This window comes from Aptenodytes forsteri, unplaced genomic scaffold (genome assembly GCF_000699145.1).
Source record: "Aptenodytes forsteri isolate BGI_AS27 unplaced genomic scaffold, ASM69914v1 Scaffold322, whole genome shotgun sequence".
In the NCBI taxonomy this organism is placed as follows: Eukaryota; Metazoa; Chordata; class Aves; order Sphenisciformes; family Spheniscidae; genus Aptenodytes; species Aptenodytes forsteri.
The window spans coordinates 1,000,131-1,014,461 of record NW_008795045.1 but is presented as its reverse complement, the minus strand read 5'-3'; the positions used below and the strand labels follow the sequence as shown (position 1 = coordinate 1,014,461).

At 39.4% G+C, this 14,331-nt stretch overlaps 1 protein-coding gene across 1 annotated transcript in view; it reads left to right on the top strand.

The window, feature by feature from the left end:
* The window catches only part of CTNND2 (catenin delta 2), a 287,386-nt gene that overhangs the window by 174,387 nt on the left and 98,668 nt on the right, over positions 1-14,331 (top strand). The window contains exons 6-7 of the mRNA XM_009276983.2: positions 4,329-4,446; positions 7,075-7,260. Of these exons, the coding sequence (XP_009275258.1) occupies positions 4,329-4,446; positions 7,075-7,260 (304 nt within the window). The remainder of the gene's footprint in view (positions 1-4,328; positions 4,447-7,074; positions 7,261-14,331) is intronic.

Genomic DNA, 14,331 nt, shown 5'->3' with positions numbered 1-14,331 from the left:
TTCTCCAGACTGAACAACCCCAACTCTCTCAGCCTGCCTTCGTAGGAGAGGTGTTCCAGCCCTCTGATCATCTTTGTGGCCCTCCTCTGGACTTGCTCCAACATGTCCATATCCTTCTTATGTTGGGGGCCCCAGAGCTGAAAGCAGTACTCCAGGTGGGGTCTCAGAAGAGTGGAGTAGAGAGGGAGAATCACCTCCCTTGACCTGCTGGTCACGCTTCTTTTGATGAAGCCCAGGATAGGCTTGGCTTTCTGGGCTGCAAGCACACGTTGCTGGGTCATGTTGAGCTTCTCATCAACCAGTTATGTTGAATACCTAAGGTGAGTGCCAGGGTTGACAGGAATCAGGTATGTGTTGCACAGTGCATTCCTTTATACCACACACTTCATATCCATAGAGCATTGGATTGACACCCCTTATGTATGTTTGGAGGATCATGACTGCTGTTATCAGGTGATGACATGATAGCTGTGACACATCCTCCCATAAAACTGAAGCTGGATTATTGGAGTTCTCTTTCCATTCCTAGATTATTAGCAAAATGGGTCTGCCATTTGTTCAGAAAACAGCAGTTTGATGAGCCATGGGTCTGAGCTCTTGTTCTTGGTGTTCCTCTCTTGAGAAGAAGCTGTTTACATTAGCCTTTTTGTGGAGGTCTGAGTGGGACCTTCTGACTAAACTGAGAGTTACTCTTCAGCCCTCTGTATTCTTGGTATTCCTGTGTGATTGGATTCCATTTGAAATAAATTTTACTGGTTTATGGAGGTCTAAAGGACTCCTTGTCCTGTTAGATGCAAAATGTCAGCCTACACCTCATGTATACCCTGTGAGTAGAGTTTCCACAAAGTATCAAAATTTACCAGGCAATCAAGCTTTTGCTGGGCTGCCTTTATGATGGAAAAGTATTTTTTTCCTGAAAACCTGTGCATTGTATCTCCACATCTGTTTAAAAATCCAGAAAACGTCATTTTACCTGTTTGGAGACTGACACTGGAGAAATACATGCTTACTTAGTGGGACATTTCACCAACAGTAGATAGTACTAATGCTCCAGTTTAAGGTTTGCACAGTGACCTGTAAATTCACAAATGACAAATAATGTCTTACTCCCTGTCACACTGACAGCTACAGCATGTTCGAGTTAACAACAAGAAATAAGAAAATTTAAGATGGCAGTGTGTTTTCTTTGACAACTCGAGTAATCTGGAACTTGCTTCTCTTTTGCAGAACTGCATAGCCTGAACATGGTGATATTAGAGACCTTCTGTGAAAGATCTCAGTTAACAATGATTCCTTCAATAGAGGTGAAATAGGAATAGTTAGATAATAGGATGTATTTATTTTTAAATAATCTTTTTAAATTGTTACTTCTGCCAAAACATTGATGCAAAGTTTGGATTTGTCTTGGGTTTTAAGCTATTTCCCATGTAAACAAATACACTAAATCTGGGGAGGGCTGTAGTAGCTATGAGTCACTGCAGAAACTAGACAGAGACTTTTAAAAGAAAAGGGAAAGCAGTCATGAGAATTCAGTATATCCACCTTTTGATTACAGAAGCAACTGGAGCATAATGGGGAAGGATGATAAACAGAAGAACTGAACTCGACAGCTCTTCCACACAGGGCAAAGAAATGCATTTTCTGTGCAAGATGTGCCCCTAGTGTGTCTGTATTACTTTGTATAAAGGCCTCATATTCTTTCTTTGGCTGGAAATGAATGAGGCAGACAGCTCGCAGCTCAGGGACTATAAGGTTGTCTGCATTGCTGTCTTGGTGAGGAGGGGTTTCTGGTGAACGTGGAGAGGAGCTGAGAGGCTGCCAGTCTATGCAGGCTCTGGAGAGTCAAGGTGACATGCATTTGGCCATGCTAGAGAGAAGGAGAAATCACCTCAATGAGAAGATCAGGGAGAATGTATCTCTCTCTTTCTACCAATGTCTAAGTCTAGATATTTTGAAAGCTTGCACTCAGTATATGTACCTGCAGAAAATTAAGAAGCCTGGACACATAATGTTAGTACAGACTGTTACAGCTAGCTCTGTTTAAAAGGATTCGGTAATATTTCAGCTTTTTTTTTTATAGTGGTGCAAGGAAAGGTGGTGTGCTAAGAACACTTCCTCAGCATCCTCCTGTTGTAAGTTGTGCAGTTACTCTTTTAGGGCTGGATGCAACTCTCTTGCTCTTTTTTTATCTCTGTCTTCATCTTCCTGGAGGGTGAGAGAGTAGAATTTCAGATAAAAGAGGTCCACTAACCCCCCTCGTCCTCACTGCCCACCCCCAATGCACTTTTCAGATCCATGATTCTGCTTTTCCTATGTGCTGCCTTTCAGGAATTTCAGGTGGAGCTGTTGCCTTTAATAAGGGGACAGTCTACTCAAAATACACTTTAGGCAGAGTCCCCAGCCCTGCAAATATAGACCATGGGCACTGTTTTGGGAAAACCATGCTCTATAATTTTACCTTCTAATTTCTGTCACGCAAAGGGAAGTCAAAAGGTTTCCATTACTTCAAAGGGAGAGTCAATGGAAGACTTTTTCCAGTTGATGCTCTCCAGACCGGAGTTCCTGGATGGCAGAAGAGGGTTTCCCCGTGGAGGAAAACCCCTCATCTGCTGCTCTTACAGCAGCAGAGAGAGAGGGGAAGAGTTATGGAGTTAGAGATCAGAAGAACAAGACAACACAAAACTTGCAAGCCATTATGAAGGGGACACTTCTGATGCGTAATGTGCAGTGAACTGGGAAGTCTCAAGGAGCATGGAAAGCATGAATTTGTGTGCTAGGGAGGTAAAGGAATTCGTTCTAGTGCTCCTGGGCTGTATGGTTATTGTCAGGCTGTCTGCAGAGGTGAAGGGAATAGTATTGGAATTAATTGGGGCAGCTTGTGTGTGGGAGAACAGAACTAATAAGGACTGTGTGGGGATGCAAGTATAGATGGAAAATCATCTGTGTTAAGGGAGCAGAATCAATTAGGAACCTGCACTGGAGGGGCTGGGGGATTGTCCAGTTATAAGATTATTTGATTAGGAAAACTCTTTGGTGCTTTGGGGGAATGGAAATGCTTTTTTTGAGATGATAGGGAGGCAGAACAGGATGAAGTAGGTAGAGCAAAGAAAGAATTGAAAGGAAACCTATCCTTAAGTCCTCTCACCTTCCTCCATCTAAAATTCATTCCCGCCTCCCAGGATTCTCGTCCTTTTTCCATCTTTAATGCAAAGGCAATTGAAAATGGCGAAAGAGGAAGAAAGTGCCTCGCCTTCTTCCCAAATCAAAGGGCCAATGGTCTCCCTTCCGTTTCCATACATTGACATTAAGTACAGAGGGCTGGTGTGCTCTTCTCCATTCTTCCTTTGTATAAACTTTAGTACTGGGGAGAGAGGAGCTACAGATGAGTCACCTCAGCAGAGGGTTGTCTTTCCCTACCAAAGGAGACTATGTGAAAAGATTTACTCCATTCCTGAGATTGCTAATTCACCCATTTCCAAATCAAAACTGCTGTGCAAATTTGAATGCAATTTTTCCTAGGGAGGCTTGATGTTAGCAAGTATAGATTCTATTTATATATGCTCATTCATACATACTTGTTTCTTTATATATCAATATTTTGAACTTTATGAGACATGATGTGATTCAGTAAATTTTGTTTTAATTGCGTTTTTATGAATGTGTTCAGAAGACCCTCTGGCCCTGTCTCAGGAACACAATTATTATAATAAGCTGAGGTTTTAAATTTTGCAGTGTAAAACAACTTGTGAGTAACTACATAAAGAGAAGATTGAGGCATTAATGTTCTCTGAAAATGAGAGAGAAAAGGAAACACTTGTGGAAAATGAGAAGCAAACAATACCAGGTGTTTTATGTTATGCTTTGATAATACTTTTCTCTTAGGTTAAGAGCCCTAACTACTGGGCTCTTCAAATCCTAGGAGATTTCTTTGGCAAAACCTCTAGACTTTTCAAAGCCTGATTTATATGTACATATGCACATTTTTAAAGTGCTTCTTGACAAATACAAAACTTACTTTTAAAAAAAAAAGAAAAATGGTCAGCCCTTCTCCAAATTTTAGTAGGCCGTGAGTCTCCCAGCTCAGGTGGGCGCATGCTGCTTGGCCTCTCAGCCCTTTCCTGTGGAGGACCTGATGACTTCCATTTGTTCCCCTCTGTGTTACATTTCCTGAGCTCATTCACAGCTGTCTTCATTATTCACAGCTCTCAACTGATGAAAGGAGAAAAAATCCGGGTGGTTTTATCTGTATGTTAATTGTGAGAGCGTTTACAGGAGGGGAGGTGGGCAGGGGAGCTGTGGAGGTGGTGACCCTTGCTGTTGCCTTGCAGGAATGTCAGCTCTGCTGGAGAAGAGGCCCGCAGAAGAATGAGGGAGTGTGATGGCCTGACAGACGCATTGCTGTACGTGATCCAGTCTGCTCTGGGGAGCAGTGAAATTGATAGTAAGGTTCGTCATCTTTGTCTTTTGAGGGGCGAGAAATCCAGGTATTCAGGGTACATCAGGACTATAAAGTGACAGATTTTTTTAAAAAAAAGCATTGTGAGGGATGCCTTAGCAAAGCATAATTTAGCCCGTTTTTTTCTTTCCCTTCTGTTGAGCTGTGTATTTTTGTGTGCTAAGTGTTGGATTTGTGTTTACCTGTGTAGTGTGCACAGGTAAGCATGTCATCCTCTCACTTGAATTATTAAGGGAGAAAATATGATAGTGATTTAAGAAGAGCAAATATGTCAAATTCCATGTAAACTTCCTTGCACTGCTCTGCCAGGTTTACCCTAAAATTGTTTTTCAGTACCCAGTATGAGACAGCTAATAACAGTGAGGTAGGCTTACAAGGCAAACAAACAAACAAAAAATTGTGCAATTAATAGGCAGTTTTGCAGTAATACCAACATTATTTCCTCTTTGAAGAGGATCAATGAATGCTTTCAATAACAACTGTTTTAAGATGTATTTTTGTTAACTGTACTTCTCTGAAGTACTAGGATATGAACATGCTTCTCCAAAGGTGAAAGGCACTGACTAATTAAAAAGACTTCAAGCATTTACAAGTTGAAGATTTGTAATACGTTCAAGTATTCCAGAGAAGAAGAAAAAGGCCAGTTTCAAATGCCTTTTCCTTTCAGTATATGGTGCTAAATTAATTACAGTTGCTGCTCTAGGGCAACCTTGGTCCATTTGCAAACCCCTAAGAATCACAGGAGAGCAACCTTTTACATAACAAAATTTTAAAGCCCACTGGGTTTCTGTTTCCAAATGATCCTTCACAGCATGTTTTTGTGCTTCTTTGTGACTAAAAACTGAAATACTGAAAAACAGGTCCCTGCTCTTGCAGGTTCTGAAAGAGGATGGGGAACTTGCAAGCGCATGCTGAGTTGTTGTTAGAGTCATTCCTTGTGTTGGTGAAGTCAAGAGTGCATAAATCTTAGCAGCATTATAAGCATCTTAGCAGCAGTGTTTCTTATAAATGTCTAATAAGAAAAAACTACGATACTTCAAGTTAAAATGTTAAAAATGAGTGACTTAGACATGGTTACCTGACAAAGTTACTGTTCATAATTTTAATTTGATCTGTTACGACTACTGAACTCATATTTAGTCCCCTTATGATGAAACTGAAAAATATCTGTAGGGATGAGGAATACAAGGACCCTTAAAAGTTCAAAGCTACAAGTCAAGAAGGAGTGAAGTCTCTCCCACTGCATGACTAGAACCAGCTTTCTTGGCTTGTACGAGATCACCTTAGTTGAGAAGGTGTTGGTTGCGTTTGAGGCTTGGAATTCTGCTTATCAGTTTTTAGTTTGAGGTAATGTTGTCCTCGCAGTGGACTTAGCTAATTTGTTTTTGCCATAATGAGAATTTTAAGTGTGAAAACTATTATTTGTAAAAAGGGGAATTAAAATTCAGAACCCTAATCAACAAACAAAAAGCTTCAACTTCAGCACATCATGGATATGCAGAAGTAGATATTGGTAAGAGTGAATAAAATTCAAATATGGAAATGTTAAAGAAAAGTAAAAGAGGTAGCAAACTTTTTATGGTCACCATGAGATCTGCAAAGCTTTGAGGTATGAAAAGGTGCACTAAGAAGTTTCACACTTCCTACATATATATTTCAATATGTGTTTACGTATTTGGCTGGAGATTTCAAATTCGTACAAGTGTAATGTGTCTGCCTCACTGGTGAATGTGGCAGAGTACGATCGAGCCGAAAGCCTCGCAGTCATTTCATTCTGGGTTAATGGAGCAACAGAGATGGAATGTAGTGACTATCGCTTTTTATCTCCGTGGAGTGTTAGGAACAGTTGAAATAGATATAGATAGATACAGACTGGCTTTTTTTAACCATGCTTTCCCTGCCTCCAGAAAATTAAGTACATATCCTTCCTGTTAAGGGTAGTCAAACCAAACTGAACCAACTAAATGAGTAGGCTTCAAGCGAGTCTAAACTGAGCTTCTTTTAGACTTGCAGAAATTATCTTGAATTATTGGTGCCGTCTCTTTGCTCTGCTGGGTCTCACTCCATTCCTGGATTCCTGCCACCATCTTTTACAGAAGGCACAACCTACTAGGGGGACAAATGGATGAAAGGGAAAGACTGCCTACGACTTATTTGTAGCCTGGCTAGAAGCAGTAAAAGCAGCAAGACTCCTGACATTTCTAGTCTTACTTCTGGGACTTGAGAAACATCATCTGTTCATGCTACAAGTATTTGTGAAATGGAACTCGTCTCCCATTTTTCTGAAATTTACATAGAATTGATGCCAGAAATAAAGGTTATTTCTGTTTTTTAAAAAAAACATCTCGGCTACTGTTTCACATGGGGCTCCAGAAGTTCAGAATGACAGTAAAAAAAACTCACACAAAAAATACTGTCCAGACTACTGATTTCTTTCCATAAAGATTTCTAAGTCTCCTAAGTTGTGGTTACCTGGGGAGCACTCAGAAATAGGCAGATAAGAATTGTGCTGGGAAAATGTATGTGCAAAGATCGATGATGTTTCCTCTGCTTTGTATACAGAGTGAGCAAGGGAAGGATTTTAACTTTTTTCTGGGGGTTTTCTTGTCACTTTTCAGACCGTTGAAAACTGTGTGTGCATTTTGAGGAACCTCTCATACAGGCTAGCTGCAGAAACATCTCAGGGACAGCAGATGGGAACAGATGAACTTGATGGATTACTCTGTGGTGATGCCAATGGAAAAGACGCAGAGAGTTCAGGGTGCTGGGGGAAGAAGAAGAAGAAAAAGAAATCACAAGATCAGGTAATGAAAGTTACTTGCAGCTGCGTTGCAAGTGGTTGACGTGCCCATCGTTTAAAATATAAATGATTAATGCACTGTATTAGAAATAAAGTGCATGATGCATAATATGCAAAACTGTTGCCTTTGTTAATAGCTGAGAGCTTAAAGCAGAGTATGGCTCAAGTAACAAAAGGAAATATGTTTGCTTGAGAAAGTAGCACATTACCTGGTGGCACCTGGAAACTGTAGTCATGGGTACACTGTGAACACCGTAAATACTGTAAACTGGTCAGTCTGTTAAAGGAAGCCATTTATAATGAAAAGTGTAAGTCTTAACATTCAGGTGTAATCTGCATATACTTTACACTGTACTTCCACACAGCCACCTGTGCGTAGAGAGGCTTTGATGCAAGCAAACAGCGGGCTTACATTTGTATGCTTACTTGCTTCAAAGTTAGTCTTGTACTCTCTCTCTGCATGTTGAGAGAAAACTGTGCAGGACTGGATCAAGCAATATGAGTGAATGTTAAAAAAAAAAAATGCATGTTTTGATACGTTTGATATTGTTATCAAGCAAAGATTGAGAAGTACCGTCTTGATAGTTTCCTCAAGTTATATGAGGTGCTGTGGGTTTTTATTTTAGGTGGGTTGACTTTCAAAGTGTATTTATCTCCTTGTTTTCCCATTAACAACTTAAAATTTGCAGAATGCTGACAATGGTGTTATGGAGAAAGATGATGTTGTACATCACACACTAAATAGCAATGAGAATGGCTACTGATTTATGAACTTTTTCCAATGACCTGTGCTGGCAGCAGGCAATTCTCCATCTCTTCCTAGACTTAGTCTTTTCCATTGCCATTTATTTCCGTTTCAGAATGCTCAAAGAAAATACTCATTTGAGTAAGCAGTTAGGCACACGGGGTATTTGCATAAATGATGTAAACCAGTATTGAAAATATTCCTGAGTTCATAAAGGCAAATTGTGTTAATGTGGAAAAGTCAGAGGAACGTTAACAAGCTAAGATTCAGGTACTGAAAAATGCAGCACTCGTGACTAGTAAGACTTTAATTTCACCTACTCTTCTAGTTAAACACTGCAGTCATCAGATAATTTGAATTTATTATGGCCTTTTGTTGGGATTCCTGTATTAGGATACAGCGAGATAAAAAGTGCCAAAGCAAGCTAATTCTACCCCATAAAGCAGTCATCATCCCTGTTCCTGAATTAACAGTTCCCACACGCTACGCTTGCAGTTACTCAAAGTGCAGCAACGAAAATAGCATGTCTGGATATGAATGGGTCATACTGCAACTCGCCTTTCTCTTTTGATGCTCTGGTTACCAACACATGCATGTGCACACACACACACCGTGTTTAAAGTCTTTTTTAACTCTTCCTTTTATATTCCTTCTGTGACTTCTGGATCTCAGGTTTATACTTTCAACTCTGTACCACTGACTGTTTCATTGTTCCTGTCAGACTTCTCTGTACTTTAAAGGTTCCCTGTAGAAGATCTTTCTCCTCCTCCAGGCCAAAGAACTAATCTCTTCTGGCTGATTTCCTTTACAATATAGGTGCTTCTGCCTGCTTTTGTCTGTTTCTCTGAGCGTTCATTATCAGCATGCAGCATGGTAAAGGTCTCTTCAGATCTGCTTGTGTTTGTCTAATGGAAGGGTTTAATGTAAGTTTTTAAATCCAAAGAAAAGTAAAACTATGCACATATTTCCAGGTTTATGTTCACTAGGCTGTTCTGCGGCAAGTAAATAAATTTACTCTTTCCAGAACTAATTTTGTGGTGCACAGGACCACTTTGCCTTACAAACATTAGAAATATTTTTCCAATGTTTTTTTCTCTTTTCATCTCATTTCCTTTAAATCTGGACAGCCTACCCCATCTTGCCATATACCATTATTTAGTTCAGGTGTTTAAGGGAGCCGTGTGAGCCTTCTGCAGAGTGCGTTATTCTCACCCCGTGATCCTTGACTGTTGTTGACCATACCAAACATTTTTAAAATATGTTATAAAAACAAATGTGACTGAGGTCTATCAGCAAGATCACCATGCCCGAAACAGCTCTCCCAAGTTACTCTCATAAATGGAAAAGAAAAACAGAAGAATGTTTTTCATGTAACTGTGCCTTTATATTAATAGCATAGAGCTTGACCCCCAACTCAAACTGGGGTAAGGGTAAAGGTAATTTTTTTGTCCATTTATTTTGCAAAAATGAGCACACAACGATACTCAGTTGGCTTTCTTTCTGGAAACCACCCAGTCCAATTATGTTAAAAAAAAAAAAAAAAGTTCTTTCTGCTTCTTTGGCTCTGTTACTGTCTTGCGGTTTTTCAGGACCCCGGTACGTTCATTACGACTGAAAAGTAGGAATAACTGGAAACCCAGGTGATGCTCTTCTGGACTGTGTCACAGTCAGGAATATGCTGTTTACTGTTTCTGTGTGCATCAAGAAAAATCAGTATTCTTGGGTGTTTTGTTGGGGTGGGTTTTTTCCAGACAAGAACAGGATCATCTTGTGTTCCTCAGGTTAGTCAGAATTCACACCATCTAAAATAAGCTCATCAACACTTTCTGCAGCTTTCAGGAGAAAGTTTTCACGTGTCCTTTCACCATACATTGTCTCCCTGTGTGCTGTCTGCTGCCCTGTGTATTGCACGTGTACGTATTCTTTTACAGTAATCTCATCATTTTTCTGCAAGACTTTTAAATTTTTTCAGGCAATGCCTTTCATAATCTCTTTTCGATTGCAGTGCTTAAGCTGTTACCTGCTGCTTGTTCTGTCCCTCAGAACAGATCTCGTGCTCTCCTTGGGATGCTATTTTTAGAGCACTCATTCCTTTAAGTGCCTCAACAGGGAAGCTTTTATGCTCTGAGATATCTTATAATATAGTTCTGAAGATCACGCTCATGATGGACAGTGTTTTACATGTAAATAAGCAAGGCATACCTATGGAATCTTCATAGGATGCAATAACTTACAACATCCGAAACACTGAAAGCACTGCACACCACCACGGATTTGGAACCTGTGGAAGGAAACCTCAAAGAAATGGGAGACGAGAAAGATACAGAAGTAGTCAGTTACCCAGATGCCCCGTGAAGAGGCGGCATTGAGCTTGAGGCTACTTTTAATAGATCGTTCATTCTAGACAATACAAACCTAGTTACCTGTCGGAAAAGTTCTTCACAAATGTAAAAGCAAATCTTTCTTGCGGCTCCTTATTATTGTCACTTACAGATACACAAAGTGGAGTTCAGCCCAGTATTAAAACTCCAGTCATTTACCTGTGTGATTCTTTTAATACTTGAGAGTTTTGTCTTTCCTGTCAGGCGAAGCACAGGGCACAGACGCGTCTCTAAGAGTTGTGACACCTCAGTACAGGGGAGTAGTTTCCAGTTCTGCAGCCTGCTACATTTTATGTCCCCAGAAAATATGTGTTGAGGGTATAAGTATCGTTCTTTTTTGGCGATGCATGGGGTTCTCATATAATAAAATTGATTGTCTCGGTCTTTCTCAGAAGATAAAAGGTTTACAAAACAGTGTGGGGAAAAAAGTGTTCAGATTTTAGTGAATGCAATTGTGAAATTTTCCTTTTATAGTATACTTCTTCAGGCCTTCACTTAGTTTTTCAAGTGTGTATTTTCTTGAACTCCTTCTGAAGTGACCGTTATAGGCATTTATGGGGTGGTCTTTAATTTTTGAATGAAAGTATTCAACTTATCTAAAAACTACTAGTAGCAAAACTACTACAATTGGGCAATAATACCAGATGTATCATTTTAGGCAGCGGATGTGGATGACAGGGGTTTTGGTGTTTTTTTATACTTTAAAAAAAAAAAAAAATCCCATACACAGCTAGGGAGTTTGTTTCTTAAACCATAAAACAGGAGAAACCTTCTGTAACATTAAAGTCACTTTCTCATCAGTTTTCTCTGTAAAGAAAATAGAAGTTAATTTCTTTGTTTCATGATTTAGAAAACAATTATCCCTATTTCTCTAGGTTGTATTTCAGTTGTAGTCATACATAAGTTACTTGAGGAGAAGAACAGAACTGAGTGGTAATATAAAATGTGATTTTCTTTGAAAGGCCTTTCAAGAGCAAATTGGGATATATTTTTCATCAATGACATCAGTTATCTATACCAATGGCAGCTTCTCTACATCTTGAGATCAAGTAAGAGATGTTTCTTTGTTCAGTTCATAGTTAAGTCTAATGTCACCTTTCAAATGACTTTACTTAAGGAGTTCCCTTAGGATCACAGGAACAAGCGTTCTCCTCATTTCAGAATAAAGGTGGGTGGTGTTAAAAGAGCCCACAATCCTTCCTCTCTTCGGTGGTTTACCAGAGTTCAGACAGGTTCCTGAGGCATATGCTTTGTCACACAAGTTTAATGCCGGAAGAGACCCAAACCTTCTAAAGACCTGTGATAAAAGCCAGGTATAGCATTGGTATTATCTATGGAAAAACAGAAAGCAAAACTTCTATAAAAGCTTCAGGAAAAATAAGTGAGACTCACCTGACTTTATTTCTGTCTCAGACCCCAAGGACTGTAGTTCCCTGCCGTTGCTTGTTATAGTCTCTCTGCTGCTTACCTATGATCAGCTGTTACTAAGCCCTCACCCCACAAAGCTCTCCAGCTGTAGAGGCCTTCATCTCTAACTAGAACATTGTAGACATTGACCTCTCTGCATTGTACTATGTCACTCTTCAGATGGAAACTAATTTTTCCACCACTGAAAATTGTGTTGCTGCTGTTGGTATGCTCACTGCTGCCAACAGGTTTATTCTTTGAGCTGTATGAGAAATGAGGATTATGACAAAAAGCAGTTAGGGAAAATAAGATGTATGGTCCAATTTCAATAAAAGAGCCAGGGAGTTGTCATTAATCCTTATTTTATTTCTTGTTATGCAGCACATTATATACACATGCGGCACTATTTCATTTCTTTTCTTTTCTTCACTAAGAAGAAACAGGCTGACTTCTTGGCTTCATGCTCCTCTAGAGTTCCCCATCTGTGATCATTCTTGTCAACGCAGAATCTAGCCCAAAATCTGATTTTTTTATTGGAAGTGACACTTTTGAAATGAGCCTGACCTTCTCTTTTGCCTTCTGTCAGGAGCCTTAAGGTATAACAGCAACATTTCAAGTTATGTATCATTATGAATTGACTGGTACACCTCTTTAGCATGCTTGCTAAATGGGCTGTAAATTCTTCTATCCAGGTGAAATAGCAGGTTTAAGGCAATAATCCTGCAAAAAGAATAAAAAATAAAGCTGTCAGATATGCCTTTTCATGTGGTGAGACGACTGTTTTACCAGGTGTATTTCAATACTCTTCTGAGCCTTACCAAATTAATAAGCACAGAAACAGAGAAATGGTGGCGGCTCCTGGGTTTAGCTAATAATCTACACTGAGATTAGAGATGAAAGGCTGTGTTGCTGGTATGTTCTGCTCAGGAAGGATATTATTTCCACTTCTTGCTTCCTTGTCTTGCACAAGGTGGTTATGCCAAGTGTTGATTGGCAAGAAATCAACTATCTTGAGCAGCTCCTTACAGAGCTTCTTAGCAACCATTTCAAAATTCTTGCTTGCCTACACAGGATATTATTTCCACTTCTTGCTTCCTTGTCTTGCACAAGGTGGTTATGCCAAGTATTGATTGGCAAGAAATCAACTATCTTGAGCAGCTCCTTACAGAGCTTCTTAGCATTTCAAAATCTTGCTTGCCTACACAGAAACATCTCGTATACCCTGGGAATCTCAGTATCATGTATGACCAAGTTGTTTTCAAAGTCAAAACTACAGGGTTATTAAATATAATTTGTATTTGTCATATTCACTCCTCTCACCCTCACAGATATGCAGGGTGAGAAATCGTTGTCCTCTTAGGGGGCCTGTTTGTTTAAAAATCTTTGGCATTTCAAAAATGCTTTTGGTGAACACTGTTTAATTGCTGATACAAATTTTGTCACTGCTGCTACGAAGAGCATAGCTACAGCATTATCAGACTATCTCATGTCTAGGATTGTTGGAGAGAGATCAAGATGGTTTTAGTCATTGCTGGCTTTTGTTTGAGTTGTTTTCCTAGATTTTCTTTTTGTAGTCGTATTTTGCACAGACTGGGGGAAAAGAAAAGACTCATATTTAATAAATGAAAATAAAACACTGTTGTTTTGTTATCACAGGAAAACCTATCATCATGTGATACTCCTTAATAACAAATGCCACCAACTTGAGGTTGTTAGTACAAAAATCAAAATATGGAGAGTGCACTTCTCTTACTGATTTGAAGCCTTCTCTGGTATTCAGTACAATTACACTATAAACATGCATTTGTTTTCATTAAAATGAGAAAGAAGGTGGTAGATAATCTGTTGTGTGGTATGGGGGAGCATCTCGATGAGTGATCTTTTTCTCCTCTCAAAGTTTCTTAGTAATGTGAAAACTTTGGAAGCTTTTTCAGAGTACTCTTACTCTCAAAAGTCTGTTGTTCTTAAAGATCTTTATATTCGGCTTTTTATTATTCTTGACTTTCATTCTTTCTTTGCACCAGTTTCAGGAAATGAGAGATTTGTATCTCACCCACGTAACAAACAGTTTGTCAGCTTCAACCACAATATATGTGGGTAATTTCAGCTGAAGGAGGGAAGCCTGGAAGGAATATTTGTTTATGACTTTTTTTTTTTCCTCCTTAGCATGAGTTAGGAAGAATAATTGCATGCAGTCGTCCTCTTTTTCAGAGGCTCCTAATACATCCACAGCCTATCTCAAATAGACCTTACTGATCATTCCTGATGGTCTGCAACAATACAGTGACTGTTCCAGTAATTCACTGGGTAGAGTTGTTCAGCACGCTGCCTCAGTTCATTAATATTGAGCAATGAGAACTACAAAGCAACTTCTGCCATGCCTTAGGCACCACTTGAGAGAATGGACTGTAATATCATTTTGGGGAAAACATTTTTTTTTTTGCTCAGGCAATTGATGTTTATATTTATGAAATACGAAGTAAATGGGTGAAGATCAGGAAAATCTCCTTTGCAATAGCTACTTTTCTGACCTGTATCAGTC